Consider the following 23,430-nt stretch of genomic DNA (forward strand, 5'->3'; position numbering starts at 1 on the left):
GCTGTCAAAATTGCTGTAAGCGGTTTCAAAATATCCCATCTTGAATGGACTTCAGCGGGCAGTATTTGCTTTGTTTATGAATGGAGCCATCTAGATAATTGGTTTCCTCTTCCAATAAGCTTGTTATCTCCTTAAATACCACTATCTGCTGTTAGCTTTTTGTTACCATGTTTTCTTTAGGTGTCTTGCTAGAATGCGGAATGGGCTTGAAGCAGTTTTTTATTAGTGTCTTGGTCTTTTGGCTTTTCTGAGACTGTTCCTTATGGCTAATACTGTATTTCTAAGGCTTTTCCTTATGGGTAATATTTTATTTGGGATAAGGTGTGTGTGTGTTTGATTTCTTCTTATATACTCAGTATGTAAAATCAGCACCAAACAGACATCACTACAAGCGTTGTGTAAGCTGGGTCTGTGGGTTCCTCTAATCTGTTCTATGGCCACCACTAGTTTTGTATAATAAGTGTGTGGCTATGGTGAAAAATCTTCACCTTTCTCCCCCTGCAGCTTTATGAATCACAGCCTTCCAAACGATCTGCAGATCTGCAGCTTGCCTAATTCCGATTGTCCTGCATTGGCTGTGCTTGTTTCAGATGATGAGAACTATCATCATCTGAACGCCCTACCTGACCATGTGGTATCTTCTCAAAATCCCAAAAACTTCAACCAAAAACTTGACCTCACCCCATTCCTAAGAGATAAGGGGCGTGCATAAGAGCACAAAAGTGCCTACCGTTCCTGTCCTATTGTTCCCTTTCATTAGATCTAATTAATATAGTTGTTGCATACTTTTGCTTACATATTATGTTTGTGTATACTGTTGTGACAAAAAACAACAACTGTAGACCAAGGACATCAAAACGTCACTGGGTCCTATCGGGTTTGAGATCAAGTTTTGATCTCAAAGTCAGCTGCTCCCTAGTCCAGAGGTCTCCAACCTTGGTAACTTTAAGCCTGGAGGACTTCAATTCCCAGAATGCCCTGGAGTTGAAGTCCGCCAGGCTTAAAGTTGCCAAGGTTGGAGACCCCTGCCCTAGTGCTCAACTGCCGTTTGCCGCAATCAATTTGCTTTTTGCAGCAAAACCGGATGTTTGGGCAACTACTTTCCCAAGAATTTTGCATCTTTCTCCCTTTCCAGCCAACGTCATAACCCCTGAATTTTCTGGCGGTCTCCCTCTGAACAACTACTAGCTCTTTAATTGCACTATTTACCTAATTTTATTATTCATTAATTTTATTATTTAATTTCCCGATGTCAACCCAGGTGCTGGGCTAGAAGAATAAAGGGAGCTCGACTCCTGCTACCGAACGAATTCGCACTGCCTCCTTCCGTCGCAATATATTGTCAGTTCTTCCCAATCTTTTTTTTATTTTTGTCACAACAGTACACGCAAACATTGACATAAAAACAACACCACATCATATAAACATATATATAGGCTAAAATATGTATAAAATACAGGCTAAAATATGTATGCATGTATGTATCTATCTATATATATAAGCAAAAGTATTAATTTGCTATAATGAAAGGGAACAATAGGACAGGAACGGTAGGCACTTTTGTGCTCTTATGCACGCCCTTTATAGTCCTTTTAGGAATGGGGTGAGGTCAATAGTGGAAATATTTTTAAATATTTTAAAAATAGTGAAATAGTTTTCTCTCCTAGAAAACCCTCGTATCTCATGTAGTTGATCCAAGTGAAATCGATTCGGCTTCCCCAAGCTGGGCAATGGAAAAAAATTATAATTCCGTCCTCCGGTGGTGATCCGGGGTTTTGCAGCCCAACATCTAACAGGACGCCCACCCTCAAAGGCGCCCCTTCCCACCCACCCCCATCCCCAACGGCCTCTTCCAGCAACCCCAGCAGCTGGGTCAGGCGAGCGCGAGCCGTACCCTCCGCCCTCCCAATCGACTGCTCGGCGCTCATCAGCCATTTCTCCGCGTAGGCCCGGCTGCCCTTCTTTCCAATCGGCTTTTCCGCGATCGACAGACCGCCGCCTGTAAAGGGTGGGGGCCTGCCGCTTCCAGGGCAACCGGGGCGGGATTGGATCCCTCGGCCGTCGCGGGGGTGGGTGGGCCGCCGCCTCGGTGAGGCTGAGGTGAGAGCGTTGCGTCCCCCCCCTACTCTTTCTCTCCCCTCCGCAGGGGCGCGCGGGTCTGCTGAGGCGTTAATTCGGAGCAGGGAGACCTTCCTTCGTCGCCCTTCTCGCCCTGCCCTGAGCCTGGCATTGCTCGGGGCTTTGTTCCCCTTGACCACATCATTGGCGCTCTCCCACCCCCATCCCAGTTTGGGCGGCTTGCGGCCCCCCCTCCCCCGACTTTTCGGCATCTCTCTCTACGGTGCTCGGGCTGCCCCTTCCCATCCCAGGAGCCATTTCTGCTCGTCCTGCCGTCTCCGCCCTTTTTACAATGTTAAAATTACAGAGGAGTATCGGTTCTTCCTACCTCTTTGCCCAACGGGTTGGGTTGGGTTGGGTTGGGTTGTTGGTGGCGGAAAACAAGGATGAGTAACCAGCAGTCTCCGTCCTTGTGTTGGTGCGAAATGGCTTCTGTCAAATAACTTATCTTGCTGTTTTGACGGTAGGCATATCTTGCTTTGGACGAAAAGGGGACTCGGGGCCCGCTTTTGTCTCAGAATTGGGTGTCTCGCCTCTCTCTTGGTTCATAAAAATCAAATTATGGACTTGGGAAGAAGCAAGATTTGGACAGTGGCTTAATAGAAAACCCATTCTGAGTGTGACTATAGGATGCCAACATAGAAAACTGGAATAGCAGTAGCACTTAGACTTATATACCGCTTCACAATGCTTTACTAAGCCCTCTCTAAGTGGTTTACAGAGTCAGCAATATGGGCCACAACAATCTGGGTCCTCATTTTATGGACCTCGGAAGGAAGGAAGGCTGAGTCAACCTTGAGCCAGAATGAGGTTGCTTTAACTGTATTTCTTTTGTGTTTTATTTTCTTGTGTTCTGTTTTAGTTTATTAGACATTTTTTAAAAAATCTACTTTTAAGAATGCTAATTTTGTTTTAGTCTACAGTTTTTATTTGATTCCCCCATCATCTACCAGTTGTCTGCACTATACTATTGGAATTCAGAGCACATTTGGAGGGAAATCTGGAGGCCTCACCAAAGGACATCTGAATCGAAAAGCTACTCACACCTTATGTAATTAAAAAAAAAGATAGGCTTGATAATAGGAGATGAGTGGAGTGGTATGCTTTGCATTAAATGTACATCAGTCACTGTGGATGGGTATGTGTGATATTCAGAGGAAATTGAGACAGCTAATGATGGAAAAATTACAGAATAGCATGGATCCTCTTTATTATACCTTAGGTACTTAGGTTTTTTGTCTAACAGACCTTGCTTATCCAGATAATAATATAACTTTTTTCTTTATGTTATCTTTATATTCCTTATATAACAACAAAGATAGTTAGGGGGCTGGAGGCTAAAACATGAAAAATAGTTGCAGGAATTGGGTATGTCTAGTCTAGTGAAAAGAAGGACTAGCGGTGACATTATCACTAGAGGTGACAATATTTGAGGGGCTGCCACAGGGAAAGGGGGGGTCAACTTATTCTCCAAAGCATCTGAAGGCAAGACATGAAGTAATGGATGAAACTAATCAAGGAGAGAACCAACCTAGAGCTAAGAAATTTCTTGACAGTGAAAACAATCATAGAACATCTTGCCTCCAAGTTGTGGGTGCTCCATTACTGGAGATTTTTAAAGAAGAGGTTAGACAGCCATTTGTCTGAAATGACATATGGTCTCCTGCTTGAGCAGGGGGTTGGGATAGAAGACCTCTAAGGTCCCTTCCAAGTCTGTTATTCTCCTAATTTGCCATGTGGCATATTATTCTAGTGACAAAGTTAACTGTTACTTCTTTGAATTATGAGTTTATATGATTGGTGATTTGGCCTGGAAAATTTTCTGAATATCACTGTTATTTCCTTCAGCAAGTTGGACACCAATAGTCCTTGAGTTACGACTGCAGTTGGGACTGGAATTTCTCTTACTAAGCAATGTGGTTATAAGGCACCATGCTATGTGACCACATCATTTGAAGATGGCATTCCTGTTTGCTGTTGTTAACCAAATCCCACCAATTATAAGCCCACCCTGACCCAAGCTCTTCCTGCTTGGGACATTCTAGTCCTGAGACTGTTATTCAAAGTAAGGGACTTCCTCCCCTTATACTCCTTCCAACCTACTCTACTCTACTCTACTCCCATCTTCTCCCATCTCTGCCCTTTTGACTACATTACGCTCTGCCTAAGGGGCAGCAAGAGCCCAAGAACTGCTTTCTTTGGGGACTGCTTGCTGCACTCTGGTTCAGGGATTTCTTGGCTTGCCATGACTCTAGAGGTGAAAGAAGTTCCTGACCTGCAGCGGAGCATCTGCCCCAGCCCACCCCAGCCCAGGAATTTGGTGTGAAGCTGCAGCTGCTTTAGCCCTGCCTAGCAGTTATTGAGAAGTCATAGCTCCCCTCACTTCCCTGCCCTCCAAAGAACCTGCTGTCTTGTTCCGCTGGCCCGGCTCAGCCTAGCAGTATGGCAAGGAGCTATAGCTTGCCCTGTCCACCCTGTATTTTGAGGCCTCGGCTGTCTTGCTCCACCACATCAGCTGACCTTTGCTATCTTTTTCCCCCCCTGCTTCTGGCAAGACATGCCTGGCCTGTTTCTTCATGAGGCAGCTGCTGGCTTCATGAGGCCTTCTTCTCAAAGTCTCATGAGGAAACTGCAAGATGTGACTTCAGGAAAAAGGCCTTGCCCTGTCAACAGGTACTTCGGGAAGGTCCAGGTCAGGCAAACTGGGTCAGCAGCCATAGCAGCAAAGGCCACGGGGTTAACTGGGTTAGTGAAGTGCAAGATAGCAGGAACCTTAAGGGTGCAGAGCAGTGAGAATGGCTGTGGCTTCTTATTCCCCTGTGGCTTGATTGATTTATATAGTTTGCTTTTAAAATTGTCTTCTTTTTCATTCCAATTTTTTTTTATCTAAAGGAAACACTGTTTTCTGTTTCTTTAAATTTAGCCTTGCCCTTTATTGGCTATCTCAGTTTTGTGCTCTTCCAATCAGATAGCATAGATAATGATTTGAGGAACTTACTCTTTCAAGTATCTGGATGGTGCCAGTTTGGGGACGACTGTCATGTAGTGCAAAATTTAGAGTGGCTTCCAAAGACATAAAAAGAATATTTTTCTTTACCGAGGAAAGATTTAATGTACATATTCCAGAACAGAAATATAGTCTATTTCAGAGACAGAATCTTCTTGGGTTGGGACACACTGGAATTTTATTTTTATTTATTTATTCATTTGTCAAACATGTATAAGATAACAGATACAAGTATAAACATGATTCTGAATATAGGAAATGGATACGAATAAATGGGGACAGTAGGACAGGGACGGTAGGCATGTTGGTGGGCTTATGCACGCCTTTTTGAAAGCATGTGGGGGATGCAACATGATTGTTAAGACTTGCTTGTCAAAACGTTAAGGCTGTTCTATTATTACAACAGTCCACAAAATCTTTGTTTACCAAAACATAAATATCCTCATGTTATACTTCTATAATCTTAGTGAGATCTATAGTGAAGCAAAAGGCATCATTGTAAACATATACAGTAATACTGCATTAAAAATTTAGGAATCCTAGGATATATTTAAAGGAGTTATCTAGGGCATCTTGGCAACTATGAGAACCACAGTGTCTACCCTTTGGTCTTCTGAATTAAACCATTAAAACATTATTAACACATTAGAGAAAATATACTTACCAAATCAAATAGTTTCTCCCATTTAAAGCTACCCTTTGCATCTGTTTCAGGGGAATGCTTTGCAGAAAAGATAAGAACAATAACTATTTCCTCACTGTATGTCCACTTCTTTACTCATGGCATACAGTGTTCCATAGCATCTGAGATTTGGAGAGAAGCAGTAACCTCAGGGACCTTGGACCATTATGGCAACAAGCTACACACCTCCATTTGATGATCCCGGGGAGGTGAGAGAGGGCTTCCTATGCCCCCTGTGTCTGAAGGATCTGCAGTCTTTTCAACAGCTCCAATCTCATTATGAAGAACATTCAAGTGAAGACAGAGATGTTAAAGGACAATTAAAGAGTAAGCATTCTAGTTCCTACTATGTATGTAACACACATCTAATGCACAAACAACAGAATGGTATTTTCTTTGGTACAACTATGATAAACTATGTGATATGATGATGAACTGTGATAAAACTATGTGATATTTCAGAAAGCCTCTCAATGTGGATTTAAATGCCCTTTTACTATAAAGAATAAAATCCACATAGAGGGTCAATGTGCTGAGAAGACAAATAGGTATATTGACTGTAAACCCCTTGTGAATCTTTAATATTAGTTATTTATAAAGTAATAGATACGTACTATCTGCAAAAGTTAAGAAAAACTGGTCAAATTATGTTTCAATGTATCCCTGTGTGAAATAGAAGCTGTCCATGTTATAAGTGAAATAATACTAATTTTATGCAAATTCAAATGCATATTTAAAATGTCTAATGTTTACTGGGTGAAAATAAACAAAAATGAATGTGACAAGTGCAAAGGTTTGGACCACAAAGCAATTGTCCACAATTCTGCTGTACAACATTACTCATTCAATGATGATCTGAAGAGGAAGGTTGGCAAAAAGAATATTTTCTCTAATCACAAAAGTCTTTTTTTTTTAAATTGGCAAAATAAAGCCTTTATAAAACTAAAATTAGTGTTTTGGACTAAGGAAACAAAATTTGAACTCTTGGCCACAAATACATAAGGCACTTTTAATGAAAGAGTGGAGCATTTGAAGAAAAGATCACTCACAGTTAAGCAGAGAAATAATGCAATGCATTAAAAATCTGAAAGTAGTAAAGGATGACTTGAAATCTTTGGAAGTCTGTTACTTTAGATGATTGTGGGAGTGAGGGTTATTTAGAATTGGCTGTGATTTCTCTGGCTGAAGTGGTGATTTGTGATTGGATGGGTGCTTGGATATGTCTTAAGAACATGAGACAACTCCCTTTAGTTTAATCAGTGAAGGGTAGCTTAATGCTGGCCCCTGACTTACTACCTAAGTAACTTGGACATGCCTGCCGGTCTTAAGTGTTGCTTTAATCAGACCAAAAGAGATACTTTAACCACGAAGAATACAGAAAAACACTGTATCTAGCTATCTGATACCATGATTTTGGGAAACCAGTACAAATTCATTAATAATTGTTAATATCAGTTTAGTGCTGTTTACTACATAACATTTTAGTCACAGGACACATTTGTTTCACAATACATATTAATGTTTCTAAGTTCATGTGTATTTCTGTCTCTGAAGACCCAGACTAAGTCAAGCTACCTCTAGCTAGTAAGTCTTGCTGATTTCCATGGTGATTTTGACGCATTGAGTTTCATTATATTTTCAGACATTCAGAGTCATTCTTGGGAATACTCTGATGGGATCAAATGTGGCATGTAAACAACCCTTAGTCATCACACAATTTCAATCACTGGCTGTACAACTTGGTAACAAGAGCTTAAGAATAGTAGTAGCCATAAAGGTAAAAATAATTGTAATATGTTTATATGCTAATTATTGGGCATTTCCTCCCACCCTCTTTTAAATAACTATACAGTTAGAAACCCATTCACAGTAAAATACAGAGACCATGTGGTTGTGTTGAACTGTTAATTTCCTTCACCTGTTACAAGTTGTTTCCCAGTTCTCTGAAGGCTGTTAAATGCGTCATTGTTTTACCTTTAAAGTGCTCTTGCCTTCTGCTTTGTCCGGTGTTCTATTGCACAAATTGCTTCCTGAATTAAGTCTATAACAGGGTACAAAATATTCCTATGGGCTGCCAATAATTGGGCTGCTTGGCTAATGGATACATTTGTATTCCCAACAGGTCGGATCAAGTAGATTTTTTTTTCAGGATTGTGCTTTATGGGAATTTTTGTAATTCTTTTCATATTCATATTCTTTTTTACAAATTTTAGAATAATGTATATCCCATTCCTATGGGAGAGCAGAAGAAAATGCTATGATATCAGCCAATGAAAAATCTGCCAATTTTAAACAAAGATTTAAGGTCTCCGTTTTGCCACTTTAGCTTGTTCGTCTAGAAAACGCAGCCCTGGGTTGTTGTTGTTTTTAAGCATGTTTTAAAGACATGCTATTTTGCCCTTAAATTTTCTCTTCTAACCAAAAGGACAAATTGAGTTTAAAAATGGCCAGTCCATTCTGAGGAATTCTGAAAATTGCAGATCGGGTGAACCATGGGCTAACCACACTGTAAGGAACTGTAACTGACAACTGTAAGGAAGCAAGTCTTAACTATTTACCTGTAAATGTATAAACAGAATTTGTGACATCCACCATTTTTTCTTGTTTAGGTCTTGTTCAAAAAGCAAAAAAAGCAAAAAATAAACTGTTGAGACGAGATGATGACCGAAATGATGGGGGGTCTCAGGAACGATATGAAAGCTACAGTTATGGTGGAATGGATCCATATATGTGGGAACTCGAAGAATTAGGTATCCAATCAAGAAATCTTCAATTGAAACAAGGCTAGATAGCATGTTACTCTGTGTAATCTAAAAATAATAAAGCTGTGAAAATTTTAATAGTTACAGTTAGCTGGATGTTTTTAACTTTGTAAATTTATTTTATATTGTGTATAAATCTGTATAAATATACTACACTAAACTTGATCTGTGAGAGAGCACCAGTGACTTCTGAGAAGATATGTATCACATTGTGTTATGAAGATAGTTTGTAATAGAAAATGAATTTGTACAAATGTATGTATTTATTTGATGCTAAGAGCAAAATGGGCTCAGCACTAGCAATAGTTAACACAAGAAGAAAATTCCATAATAGAAATATGTCTTCTGAAATACCATTATCTTATAAATAAGAATAGTATTTTATCAATGAAGACTAAAATACAGAGTAGTTAATACTTAGAGCATGTTTATATAGCATATTAAACCATGTTGAATATTAACTATGCATGCCAGATGATATGGCAAACCACATTTGGCTGTGGTTCTTTTACTGCAATACCCAAAATTATAATTACCGTGCATACACAGTGGGGCAAGATAAATCCTTTCTCAGGTTTCTTTGCTCCCCTCAATACCTGCTTCTCTGTATCATTTTCTTGAAGGATTATAGCTGTTTAATTAGTTGCATCAGTAAAGAAATAATATATTTATGCTTAATATTCTAAGTCACAGTCTGGGTTACTATGGTTGGTTACTATGATTGGTTGGTTACTGTATCCATTGTTTGGCTAAATGGCATTGCAAATGGTCCCCAAGCTACCATTCTTTAATTCTGAATTTTAGACTGAATAGCAAATTTGATAGAAATAAGAACATGATAAACTGCCCGTTAGCTGAATATTTATGGTTGAATTATTCTGTTAAGTTTCCTAACTGGATATTTTATATTAGGTGCTATAAGGAGTCATCTTTCTGATTTTAAGAAACACAGAGCAGCCAGAATTGATCACTATGTTGTGGAAGTCAATAAATTAATAATCAGGTTAGAAAAGGTAAATAATTTGTAGTTTTAAATTTTTTACTTTGTTTCCTTTTTATTAAACTTTTACTTAAAATATTTTAATAACATATGTAAGTCCTTTTTTCAATCATTAGCTATTGTAACATTTCTTGTGATGTTTATTATTATGTTATTTGTTAAAGTATAATTCAATGCATTTCTTGGTGAGGTGCTATTAATAAAAATGGTAACCGTGGCTGAAGAGATGTTAAATATAGAGATTCTGGACAGAAAACTGTGGTCTATAATTTACTTTAACTAAGCATCCTCTAATGCACGTATACTTTTGATCCTTGCTGTTTGCTCAAGTCTCACCTACCATTGATATATAGCAGTCTAAAAAGCATAGTAATAAAATTAGCTGGCAGAAAAAAATGCTGTGTAGTCCTGCTTTAACATCTCTGAAGTGTCCTATTAATAGCAGTACTGCTATTAGTTAGACTGAGAAATTTAGTATTCCCTTTATGGTCTAAATACTATACAATAAGGAACTAAAAATAAATTGGAATTAAGGAACATAATATTCTTTCTTTAGCAGTGTTAAACTTTACTTTTTAATTACTGTGTTTTCCCAAAAATAAGAACCTGTCTTATATTTTTTTGACCCCCAAAGTAAGCGCTTGGCCTTATTTTCGGGGAGGTCTTATTATTTTGGGGCTTGTGGAGCAAGATGGGGCTCCTCTTGCCATATTACCTGATTTCCAGCTCTGTCTCCCTAACCCTAACCAGAGGAAATGCAGGGACCAGCTGCGCGTGCATTTAAATATTTTCAGGGAGGGCTTTTTTGGGGGGAGGGGGCTTATTTTAGCGCATGTGCTCAAAAGCCAATTGAGCTTATCAGGCGATGTCTTATTTTCGGGCAAACACGGTAGAAAAATTCAAATATCTTCTCAATTTTCATTTTATAATTTGTTTTTCACTATTTTTCCCTATTCAAACTTTGATTTTTAAAACAAAAAGATTTCTTTGAATTTTTTATTTTTTTTCTATCCCTCTTGCCCCCCCCCCCCCCCCCCGTTTGGACTCCATTAATCTGCTGGTCTATTAACTAAGATGATATAAAAGAGATACTCAGGGAAGACATTTGATTTTTAAGAAAAAAAACAGATTTACTTGAAGTAATGTACAGTAAAATTGGTATGTATATCTAATTTTTGGTCATTTTCTTTTGGTCAGCTTACTTCCTTTGACAGAACAATTACAGATTCTGCAAAAATAAGAGGTAAGCGCAAAGAAGAAATGCCTTTGCTAACATTTTCAACTAGAATTTCATTAATGATGTCTAATAGGTTATCATGTCTTATTGCAGCAATAGAGAAATCTGTCGTGCCTTGGGTTAATGATCAAGATGTACCCTTTTGTCCAGACTGTGGTAACAAATTCAGCATACGGAACAGGCGCCATCACTGCCGCCTCTGTGGGTCTATCATGTGCAAGAAGTGCATGGAACTGGTCAGTCTCCCCTTTGCAAGTGAGTAGAGTGGTAGAGTTAGGAATGCCTTAATTCTTAATTTTCAATATTAATCATATTTTGGCTTAGTATCGCTCAAACATTATTATGATAGTATGAATTAAGAAAAAATATTGCTGTGCATTTATGTCTCTCACAAAAATGAGTAATTATCTTCTGCCCTGATGAGATACCCACTTAGAGCAGTAGAGGAAATTTTAGAAGGATTGGCAGACATATTTTTAAAGTCATCTTGTTTTTTGTAGCAGCATAGACCATAGCCAAGTGTTGCCCTCAAGTGTGTGCATGTGTACACTGGATTTTCAAAGGGTCTAGTTTTGGGTGGGGAGAAGGTTGAGAGGTTCCCCCCCCCCCAAAAAAAGAACAGTTGGCAACTCATAAATTGCATCTTAATCTCCTCGAGTCTCTCATGATTGCCTCTTTAAATTTTTGATATGAAAATGCTAGTTTTAGGTGTTGGGATTTTTTTTCCATGTTGTCAATAGCTATTCAAAGCTATTTTACCTTTTAAAACGTATTTCCAAAAGGTATGTAGAAAAAGATGAAAACCCCTCCTTTCTATGGCTTTTAGAAGTCTTATCTAATAACTAAAAAGTTTCTTCACCTCAAAATTGAAATATTCCATTACTACAGTGTGAGTAATGTCAGCTTCCTGTTTAGTAGCTAGATTTCATGAGATGTGATGTTATATAAATGTTCACATTTACTTTGAATATAATATTTTACAGTTGTACAAGAAAAAGCATTTTGATTGATATCTTTGTAGCAGCTACCCTTTTAGAGTTTCTTTGCAGTTCCTGTTTTTACGTGTAAATTGAGGTGAGCAGAACTGAGTATTTGAAGCTGTGTTCAAGCTATATGTTCTGTCATTAGGACAATTACATCGTGTCAGTTATATTTTGTTGGTCTCCTTTCAGGCAAGCTTACGACTGCTAGCAAGGAAGTCTTGGCCTCTCATACTAGCCCCAGCTGCTCACCCAATAGCATCCAGGGCTCTCGACGAGGTAGCATCAGTAGTATAAGCAGCGTCAGTTCTGTTTTGGATGAAAAGGATGATGATCGAATCCGTTGCTGTAGACATTGTAAAGATACACTGCTCAAAAGGGAACAACAGATTGATGAAAAAGAATATATACCAGATATTGTGAAACTATATGAGGTAAAATGACTAAGATCAAGACTTAAGTGAGATAATAATCATAAATTATATAATATTTTTTATGGGATAAATCTAAGAGACTAGGAACTGTTTATATTAAAAAGAAAACAGTATGTTTGCTCATTGATGATAAAATTTGGTTTAGCTTTGGTGATTAGAAAATAACAGTTTGGCTGAGATAACCTTGGAAGTTTCCCAATTCATTCTATCAAAATCAGAATCTCACTTTGGAAAATATGAAGTTACGACAGTTTCTATTATGACTGAAGTTGTGTTACTCTTAACTGTTATAAGAAACCAACAAATTATAGTCTTTTGCGTTTGACAAAAATGGATGAAATTTGCACCTACTGTTCCACTTCAGGGGATATTTTTCCTGTCACATTTCAAACAGATTGGTCCAACTGTTTTCAGGAATTTAGAAGCTTTTCAAAAAGGAGTTGCTTACCCAGCTTGGATTTGTTTGAATGACAATTTATGTGGAAAAAAATGGTTATAAGCACTGTAGGATAGAATAGGTGTAGAGCTTTAGTTTGGTTCCTGTGTAATTTATTTAGCAATATGCTGCCACTGTTAGAATACTGCATATAGTCCTGGTCATTACAGTTCAGAAATCATATTATAGATATGGGAGCAATGCAGAAATGGCCAGCTGATATTCCATAGGCAAAGTTTTTTTTGTAAACTAGTGAAATATCACTTGAATACTGTGCATTGCTCACAAAAACCCCAACAGATTCATATTACTTTCAAAACTTAGACCTATACATATAATACAAGCATACAATAATATGTGAAATGGAGTCATTCCTATTCTAACCACCAATCTTTGTAACTGAGGTCTTTAAACTCACATAAAGGAAAGGAAAAATAGAATGCATATAACACATTTATATTTGAATTACTGTTGTAACTTAATTTTTAATTTGTTGATTTCTTTTATTAAACAAGAAACTCCGATTTTACATGGAAAAAGTTGACCAGAAGGCTCCAGAATACATAAAGATGGCAGAATCATTAAAGTAAGCCAGTTTAGGTTTTTTTAATAATTGACTGTTGCATTATTTAAAAGTTATTAGATGATTGTATTACTAAAAATATCAGAAAATGCAAATATTAATTAGATATTAATAACTAATACATATCTAATTAGTTATTGGGAATATATCTAATTAAATATATTGGAAACTTCAATTTTGTAAAAGCACAACTTTACAATAGTAAAGTTACTATTTATTGTTTTTTCTGGGACAGCTGTGTGTTATATTTGTATTATTATTAACTGAGATTTAGAACCAATTTTTACACTATGTCCGAAAATCTCCTTATATTTTTTTTTTGCATTGTTAGCAGTACTGGGTGATATTTACATAATTATATTTTCTGAATTTTATTTCAAAGGGCTTATATGGCCAACCTTATGAGCATAGGTTATGGAATTTGAACAAACTTTGTAAAATTGCTAGTGCTTTTAAATGAAGATTTCAATTTATAACTTGAATCCATACATTAAGTAATAGACTTTTGAGTTGGAACTTGCTTTCAGATAAATTTGTGTAGGATTATTTTCATACATATAAATTTAGCTTTTGAAGTAATAAAGAACTTGAAAACCTAATCGTTCGTCTCAATTTTTTGGAATTAAATTTCTTTAAAAAATATTTAAAATAGATACTTGGTTAATCCAAATTCAGTTTTTCAAATCTAGATTGCAGTAGAAAAGAAGAGTATAAATTGTTAATGAAGTCTGTGTATAGGTGTTCATATGAATATGGTGAGAAATGAAATTTCAAAAGTTTAAAAGGAAAAATACCAAAAACTCTAGGACAAAACCAAAGTCAGAACCCCAATGGTCAGCTGGTGTGGCAAATATATATAAATACTTGGCTACCAAGGCTGATTTTTGTATATGTTTGGATTTGTGTCCTTATAAATGCATGTTTACTCTTTCAAATCATGCGGAGCTTAATGATGCTAATTTTGAATCAAGCTACTTCGCACTCTAAAATGGTGTTTAACCATGACTTGCCTGCAGAAGTTGTGAATGCTTGAACATTGGAAATTTTTAAGAAAATGTTGGATAGCCATCTGACTGAGATGGTGTAGGGTTTCCTGCCTGGGCAGGGGGTTGGACTAGAAGGCCTCCAAGGTCCCTTCCAACTCTGTTATTATATTATATTATATTATCTTCATGTAGAATTCATTTTAACAAACTAAATAATTTTAAGAGAAATTGATGACAAAAATGCACCAAAATCTATATTTGGTATTCAAAAAAATTTCCCTTTCTTTCATAACCATAATAAATGAGCCATGGTGGCACAGTGGTTAGAGTACAGTACTGCAGGCTACTTCTGCTGACTGTCAGCTGTCTGCAATTTGGGAGTTCAAATCTCACTAGGCTCAAGGTTGACTCAGCCTTCCATCCTTCCCAGGTGGGTAAAATTAAGACCCAAATTGTTGGAGTCAATATGCTGACTCTGTAAACCTCTTAGGGAGGGCTGTAAAGCATTGTGAAGTGGTATATAAGTTTTAATGCTATTGCTGTAACATATTCACAGTTCACTAATGAACAAAAATAATGTTTTAGATGTGTTTAGATGGTTCTCTACTACCAAATAACTGGTGAATCTATATGGATGACAATTTGGAGTTATTTAAATGTGCATGTTCTCTTCCAGTGCTGGAGAGACAACATACAGTCTTGACCGTGCTAGCAATCTTAGAATAGAAGTGCAGAGAATGTATGAATTAATAGATGCTTTAAGGTAAGTACAAAATATGAAGATGGAAATTGTTACTGGATTATTTTTTGCTTGGCTTTATATTTTTATTTTCAATGAAGATGAACATTTTTAAAAGAAGGCATAACTTAATGAGCTATATTTTACTGTCAAAATAAATCCATGTTGCCAATTACATGGTTTTTACCAATACTTGGCAATACTTAAAATTCTATCTGCCTAGTGTTTATTCCTCTCAGCTGATATGTTTTTCTAATTCACTCTTTTTCTTTGTTTGTTTCAGCAAGAAGATTCTGACTTTAGGGCTGAATGAAGATCCACAACCTCATCCCAGAACTTTACAGCTTCAGCGGATGATTAGATATTCAGCCACACTTTTTGTTCAGGTAAGGGGTATGTAGAAAGGATGAGCTGCTTTTAGACATATTTGTACCTCTAAGACAATATCAGATTACATCTGACACTTTAAATGTTTTTCAGGATTTTGTAAAACTTCATTTTGTTTTAACAATTTGCATCATGAAAATAAATTAGTGCTTCAGTTTTTTTAATACTTCCTTCCTAATTAGATGTAAGCTATGTCAATAACTCTGTTGGTATTTAGAAGGCTAGTGAATTTTTTTGCACTGTGTCATAGTGATAGGAATGTTTTCTTAGCACTGTAATTGGATTCTAATTTAGCAAGCTATTGCATGATTTCATGGGACAATCCTTTGCTATTAATCAAAGAACCTAAGCCTAAGAAAATAATGTTTACTTATTCTTAGATGTTGACTTTCCTTTTACCTCCTTCCCCCTTTATTTGAAATTGCATTTTAATAATTCTAAGGTGCTAACTTTTCATAGAGTTAGATCATTGTGATGTTGGAAAGGACTACAAGTCCAACCCTCTGCAATGTGCAGGAATGCCAATTAAACTGTTCTCAAAATGTATCTATGCGGTCTTAAAAGCCTCTATAGCCTCTATAAGTAATATCTGGAGGACATCCTGCCTCTTCATTACCATACAGGTAGTTCTTGACATACAACCACAGTTGATCCCAAAATTTCAGTTGCTAAGTATAACTTAGTGACTTGTTGACCCATTTCATGACTTTTTTCACAGTTGTTAAGAGAATTATGTGGTTGTTATGCAGGGGTGAAATGGTCCCAGTTCGGACCAGATCGCCCGATCTGGTGGCGGGTGGTTCCCTCCCACCCCCATGCCCAGCTGAACCATGCTCAGGAGTTTTTTTTACCTTTAAAAGCATTTTTTCTTCGGCTGAAAAAGTGCTTTTAAAAGTTAAAAAAAAAGCCTCTGATGATTGCATGGCTCACCTGGGATCATCAGAGCTTTTTAAAAGCATTTTTTCTACAACTACTTCAGCCGAAGAGGTTGTAAAAAAATGCTTTTAAAAGGAAAAAAAGTTGGCCACGCCCACCCAGTCACATTACATCCACCAAGCCACGCCCACAGAACCGATAATAACAAATTTTACATTTCACCACTGTTGTTATGCAAATCTGGCTTCCCCCATTAACGTTGCTTATCAGAAGTCAGCTGGGAAGGTTCCAGATGGTGATCATATGACCCACGGGACAAAGCAATTGTCATAAATATAATCCAATTATCAAGCAGCTGAATTTAGATTGTGTGACTGTGGGGATGACTGTAGTGGTTGTAAGTGTGAAAACTGGTCATATGCCACTTTTTTGACAGCTTTGACTACTTTGAATGATCACTAAACAAATGACTGTAAATTGAGGACTACCTATACTTCCTTCTGCTGTAGGTCATATTCACCTTGTTATCAGTGACCACACACAAGCACAAGCCATATATCTTGCCCATCTTGTATTACATGCCCTTCCATTCCCTTTCCTCCTAGCATAGTCCATCTGATTCAGATTAGATTCAATCTCATCAAGTCATTCTGGTGTTTTAGAAGTATATTTTATTTAAGTATGTGTAAAACATACTTCAATTCTTTCATTACCTGTTTGGTTTTCTGTTATTCTTGCACTTTAGTTATGTTTTTTGTAAAAAGCTAATTGAAAAAAGCATCCCAGAAGCAGGCAATTGTAAGATGCTTTGAAGAAAATTTGAGATATATTCCTGAACTAATCAGGAAACAAATTTCATTTGGAAGAGACTTCCTTCAGTTACTAATCTCTTATTTTGAATACTGTTATTTGATACTGTGTATAGTTGATTACATTTTAACTTTATTCTTTGACACATAATTTGGATGAATAGGCATTTTTTATGTTTTAATCATTTAAAGTATAATTGTATGTATGTATGTATAGATACATATTTTGTAGTTTTCAAGAGCTAAAACATAGTACCCTATACAAAATAAAATATTTAAAGTAATATTTTGAAAAAAAATATCCTCAGGAAAAATTGCTTGGCCTAATGTCTTTACCAACCAAAGACCAGTATGAAGAACTGAAAGAGAAAAAGAAACAGGAGTTGGAGAGAAAACTGCAAATGGAGAGACTGGCAAGTATTTTAATCAGTATACATTTCTAACAGTGAGTTTCTGTTTGTTCACTGATTAAAGTATTTACTTTCTGAAATACTTTACTTTTGAATTTGTTTTCTAAAACAATTGCCAAGTAGTGTGACATAAGTCTACAATACATTCAGAACCAGCTTAAAAAGAATGGGGTTTTCCCCCTATTTCTTGTTTGATTAATTTCTTTTCTTGCATTTTTTTGGGGGGGGGAGGGAATGATGTCTCTTAAAAATTTTCATAAGTTTTCAAAAATATTTTAGCCAGGAGAAAAATCTGCTTTGCTCTCAAATTTTTGTTTTGTTGTACCCTTTTTACTACCTTTATGTTGCTTTATTTTACTCCTAGTTTAGAAACATAAATATATTTTATCTTATTGAAATAACAATCACATGTGATACATTAAATTTAAAAATGCAATATGTATTAAAAGTGATTGGATAGATGATTTCTGATCTAATCTCTTCATTAATGGACTGTTAATCGTTCTGTGGTGAAACATAGTTCTTTGAGATCTATCAAAGTAGCCGGACGATAGAAAGTGTTGCAGTCCTTATAGGAGAGAATAAAAAGAATAAAAAGAATTGCTAGAGCATGGCTATTTACCCCATATGTAGAAGTGCAACTTCTACTTGCCGATTCTGCTTAGCTTCCTCTGTAAAACATTATTTTAAACGTATTTAACAGGAAATTATTTCTGTTAAGTATGATGTATATCATTGTGGACATGAACAGTTGAGGAACCATTAAAACTAATAATAATCCTACATAATCCATCATAAAGATTCTATTTTTTGAGATAGAGAAAAAAAACTCAGAAAAAAAGAAGACCCCTTTTCACCAATATAGCTGCCTTTCTAGGCTATAGCATATATCTATGCTAAATAAGGGATGTGGTGGCTCAGTGGCTAAGACGCTGAGCCTGTTGATCGAAAGGTCGGCAGTTCAGCAGTTTGAATCCCTAGTGCCGTGTAACGGAGTGAGCTCCCATTACTTGCCCCAGCTTCTGCCAACCTAACAGTTCCAAAGCACTTAAAAAATGCAAGTAGAAAAATAGGGGCCACCTTTGGTGGGAAGGTAACAGCGTTCCCTTTGGCGTTTAGTCATGCCGGCCACATGACCACGGAGACGTCTTTGGACAGCGCTGGCTCTTCGGCATTGAAACGGAGATGAGCACTGCCCCCTAGAGTTGGGAACGGCTAGCACATATGTGCGAGGGAAACCTTTACCTTATCTATGCTAAAAACTAAGGAAGTTGCTGAAGTGTGTACTCATTGAAATGTGGACTCCTTTTAAAGTTTTCCTTTCTATTTGGCTAGGTGAAATATGAATCCCAGAGACGACAAGAAGAGAAGCCAGCAGACTACACTTCCAGATCCTTAGCAGCGTCCAATGGTGAGGTCCATCGAACAAAAAGGGTCGCAGTGAAGAAAACTGAAGGATGGCTACCCACTGCTAGCATATCTCGGAACCAGGAACTGGCAGACCCACTTCTTCAACAGATCGATAATATCACCTCCTTTATTAAGCAGGCAAAGGAAGCCAATCGTCTGGACGAAGTCCAGATGCTGCAGGAGAACCTGCGACAGCTTCAGGACGAGTACGACCAACAGCAGACGGTCAAAGCCATTGAGCTCTCTAAAAAGCAAGCGGAGATGGAGGAGATGCAGAGAGAACAATTGCAGATACTTTGTGAAAAGGAATGGAAAAGGGATCATAAAAAAAAGATGTCTCAACATTCACGGACACGTTCTCTGGATTTCAGAGAGGTTAAGCAGGACAAACTCGAGATGGAGAGGGAAAGCATAAACCAAATAGCAGAGGCTTTGGATCTAGATATGCTTCAGGACAAAGATTACGCTGGCTCCAAGGCTGCTTTCCCCAGTGATGGTGTGGGATTGCCAGGTAGCAAGAATCTGGTTTTGGTTTACCAACCTGTAAAAGCCTCAGAGCATGAAAAAGCCTCCATAAATCCCTTTGAAGATCCTCTACTGATTAGCCCTCCAAAGAGCGACTCTGATAGCTCTGTTGTCAAAAACTCTGCAATAGCTTCGTTGCCTCCCAATGCCCTGCACAGTTACAAAAGAGAGTACAATCCATTTGATGAAGAGGAGGAGCAGGAGCAGGAGCAGGAGCAGGAGGATTCTCAGCAGGCAAACGGGGTAGAGCTCAGTGCTCCAAACCCATTTGAAGATTCTGTGGCAAATGCATTTTGTACACCTGTGGGTAATCAGGAATCTGGGAATCCATTTGAAGAATCAGTCTCTTCCTCTTTGAATCCTTTTGAAGTTGAAAGTGATAATGAAGTTTCAGGGGAAGATATCATAGAGGAGGAATTACTTCTCCAACAGATTGATAATATCAAAGCATATATTTTTGATGCCAAACAAAGTGGACGAATGGATGAGATAGAAGTATTGACTGAGAATTTGAAAGAACTTAAGAGCACCCTTGCAAAACAGAAGAAGAAATCGAGCTGCTGAACTATGCCCGCATACTTTTGCAGTTCCCAAAGGGAGGGAAGATCAAGGTAAAATGAGAAATATATCACAAAAGGCGCTTGGGTGCTGAATCAAGCTTAGGCACTTTGGTATAGGGATTTCCACTCTTCAGATCCATAAAAGTCAACACTATTTAAAATGTTATAATTACCCGAAACAGTTCTTCAAAACACTTAAAAGTCTGTATTTGTATCCCAACCCAAACTTAGGAGCACAGTTGTATTTCTCAGTACCTGCTTTATCTGTGATGAAAAATTCAAAGGGGGAAATTGGGCATTTTAAAATGCAGGTAATTATTTGCAGTCCTCAAGACCTTCTGAATTTATTTTCTGTCACCAGGTAGGATTGTATGTGCTTCAAAAAAAGAAAGAAAAGAATTGCTTGAAATCACCTCTTTGCTTCCTAAGGCAGAAGCAACTTTTTTTTTCTTTACATTTATATCCCGCCCTTCTCCGAAGACTCAGGGCGGCTTACATTGTGTAAGCAACCTGGAAAAGCTTTTACTGCTTTCAAAGAAACGTGCTCACAGGAGCCCAAAGCATTTATTCAGAATCGTTTTTGAATCTTGCACAGCCCAGCTCACAAGGAATTAATACTGTCTTGCAGATTTTCAGTTTTCCTACCAACTTTATATTTTGGGGAAGTAGAAGAGAGACAATAACTTACCGTTCAATAGAATAAAGTCATGCATTGGTAAAGCAACATATATATTTCTAAAAACATATGCACATATATGTTTTAGAAAACAAATGCATAAAACGTAACTAGACATCATGTATATTTTTTCCTTTACCTGTTCTTCAGCCAATCAAACTATTTGAATAGCTTTTCCCAGCCAATTCTAGACTGTACTTTTATAAGGATGTTGAAATTTTGAGTCTCAAAACTACATAATTTCCAGGCTTGTAGAAGTGTCATAATAGAAAAACTGTTTTCTGCTTGCAAAAATTAGAAAATTTGCACCCAGAACTGTGCTTTGAGGGGAGCCATCCTGGATGGCTATTTAAGAGTATAAATTAAAAACCAGAAGTCCATTTTTCTTTCTAATTTGATTTCTCTCTAGGATTTAAGGAAATGTTGAGTCTAGAATTGAAAAAAAAGTGCCCAGAGTATAAGAGAGACCAACACGAACTCATTTCAGAAAAAGAAAAAAGTGTCAGTGTTGATATACTACCTCCATTTGTTGTGTGGAGGATTTGTGTGAACCCTATTACATTAAATGGAGGCTATGAAATTCTTTTTTTCTTCTATTGATCTGCCAGCTACGAACAGAAACTTTAGAAGTGTTAAATAATGTCTGGTTTCAGTTGTATGGAATGAATTTTATTTAGTTGCATTTTATTATTTTGGTGACATAAACCAATTTTAATTGTTTACACCAGAAGAACTTACTCGGAGAGTATTATGTACTTAGGGGAATGGGAAGAAGACCCAAGCATTAATCATTAATTTGATTTTGACAATTGTTTCCATTTAGAAATGCTGGTAGAGATGATACTGTACCCAATATATGTGGACACTAAATGTTACATTCCTCAAAAGATTAGAGGTAGTATGGTCAAGAACTAAGGCAGCACTTTACACTTTCAGCATTAAGTATTACATGTTATTCATATGCGTATATATATATTTCCTTTTTAGCAGGGAAAAACTACCTAGCTTTGATTTCATGCTCAGCGACAAGCCTGTTTTAATGAATCCTGTAAAAACTGAGCTGAAACACTGCCCATCGGGTTATATAAGTCTAAGGATACTTGTTTTTGAGGGTTGTTTTTTTTAAAAAAGGGAGCATTCTGGAAATGAACTTACAATGCACTAAACAGGACATGAGTTGGAACATAAAAATAAGTGATAAAATATTTTTAAAAATGGACACCTACAAATTGAGCAAGCAGAAATGGCATGATGATTGTTTAAGGTGAAACTATATTTATTAAAGACAACAAGGCCACAAACTTGATCTGTCACTCTTTATGTAGTCCAACCAATATGAATGTTTCAGTGGCTTTTTTTTTTTAAATTTAAACCGATTTCCTTGTTATATGCATTCTGCCTTGTTTCTATGTATGCCATAGTCTAATACTTTATAAGACATAGTATTGATGTATTTTATTAATAAATACGTTGGTTGTAGCTCTATAACCGCAAGTCAATGTGGAATTATCCTCCTTGATAATCCAATTGTCCCACATTTTGTCAGCCTTCCGTTTCTACTACTGAATTGACCCAATGAAAATGAACAAGACCATGCCATTATGAGATTTAACACTAATGCCATTTGTTTGTACATTTGCATGCACTAGTTTGTAAAGTTTCTCATGAAATAAAGTACGATTTTTGTTTCTGTGAGAGTGGAAACATCAGCACAGCATTGTAGTCTTTCATTTCAACTGGGAATTCCTCGGTATCTTATAAGCAGCACGTAGGAAGCATTTTTATACTGAGCCAGGCAATTTGTACAAGGAAACATTGTTTAGACAGGGGTCTTTTCAGGCTGGTCTGCTGAAAAGATTTTAGGATTTAATCTCTGTGTTTTGCACCAAGATACTTTCTTTAGTTTAAATAAAATGAGAAATGCATGTAGGAAGAAAAAAAACACTTATTTTCTGGAACAGGATATTTAAAATAAAGTGAAGAATCTTTCAATCCAAGTTTTGTGTAAGAAAAAGTATGCACCATGGTGAAATGTAGAAAACTACGTAGTGTAGACAGATACATGATCTTAGGATTTTTTTTTAAAAAAAATTGTTTTGCAATAATGTACCAAGCCAAAATTTTACTTTATTCTCAACCCCTGGCTTCAGTGTAAGTAAAATTCTGGGTTGTTTAGGGCCTTGGCTGAAACTTCCTTTTATGCATTTGGTAGTTTTGATTTCCATGAACACGAAAAGCCTTAATACATACAGAAACGCATACACAGTAAGTAATAGCTTTTTCTATCCATTTAATCTATTTCTAACTTGAGCAACAGTTATACTTTTAAAATGCGACAATTCAGAAGATAATTAAAAATAGATATGGCAACAGGGCAAACAGTAAATTGAATTTATTTTCTCAACCAAAGGGAAAAAAATGATCAGAAATAAATTTTACCATAGCCATATTCCCACAACATGTTTTCCTGGGTTACAAGACGTAAGGGGAAAAGGTGGTACTTAATTCCTAGATTATTTGATTGCCACATACTGAATTAGCCTAAGGCCATCAGTGATCTGTTCTGCATATCTAGTTACAGTCATGAAAAAAAAGTATGTAGATCTCGAGATATCTCAGAGATATCAGGACATAGTAAAAATCATCTGGTCCTTAGCAGTTCTTAAAAGTAGGCAAATACAACTTCAGATGAACAACACCACATGACATATTACACCATGTTATTTATTTTACAAAAAAAAAGCCAAAATGGAGAAGCCATGGGTGAAAAGCTAAGTACATCGTTACGGCTTCCAAAGGTATGAAGAGGCTAA

General features: G+C 36.9%; 1 protein-coding gene across 10 annotated transcripts; it reads left to right on the plus strand.

The window, feature by feature from the left end:
• Window positions 1-1,988: 1,988 nt before the first annotated feature.
• On the plus strand, window positions 1,989-22,307 carry RBSN (rabenosyn, RAB effector). Of its 10 annotated transcripts, none has more exons than XM_058168641.1 (12): window positions 1,989-2,100; window positions 5,840-6,134; window positions 8,417-8,557; window positions 9,482-9,582; window positions 10,767-10,812; window positions 10,900-11,061; window positions 11,979-12,220; window positions 13,172-13,242; window positions 14,902-14,988; window positions 15,248-15,350; window positions 17,345-17,449; window positions 18,782-22,307. In XM_058168641.1, exons 2-12 carry the CDS (start codon window positions 5,975-5,977, stop codon window positions 19,943-19,945), a joined length of 2,382 nt encoding a protein of 793 aa, XP_058024624.1. In that variant the 5' UTR covers window positions 1,989-2,100; window positions 5,840-5,974; the 3' UTR covers window positions 19,946-22,307. The 10 variants fall into 10 exon arrangements, with proteins under 10 accessions (XP_058024624.1, XP_058024630.1, XP_058024623.1 ...); XM_058168647.1 differs by having other exon boundaries at window positions 2,002-2,100; window positions 5,917-6,134; XM_058168640.1 differs by lacking the exon at window positions 1,989-2,100 and adding an exon at window positions 2,121-2,581.
• The last annotated feature ends 1,123 nt before the right edge of the window (window positions 22,308-23,430 follow it).

Source organism: Ahaetulla prasina, chromosome 2 (assembly GCF_028640845.1).
Source record: "Ahaetulla prasina isolate Xishuangbanna chromosome 2, ASM2864084v1, whole genome shotgun sequence".
NCBI classification, from domain to species: Eukaryota; Metazoa; Chordata; class Lepidosauria; order Squamata; family Colubridae; genus Ahaetulla; species Ahaetulla prasina.

Coding starts and splice junctions, on each gene's coding strand:
- RBSN (XM_058168641.1), top strand. CDS start 5,975: ATGGCAACAAGCTACACACCTCCATTTGATGATCCCGGGGAGGTGAGA. Junction 8,558..9,481: donor GTGGGAACTCGAAGAATTAG/GTATCCAATCAA, acceptor ATTTTATATTAG/GTGCTATAAGGAGTCATCTT. Junction 14,989..15,247: donor GAATTAATAGATGCTTTAAG/GTAAGTACAAAA, acceptor TGTTTGTTTCAG/CAAGAAGATTCTGACTTTAG.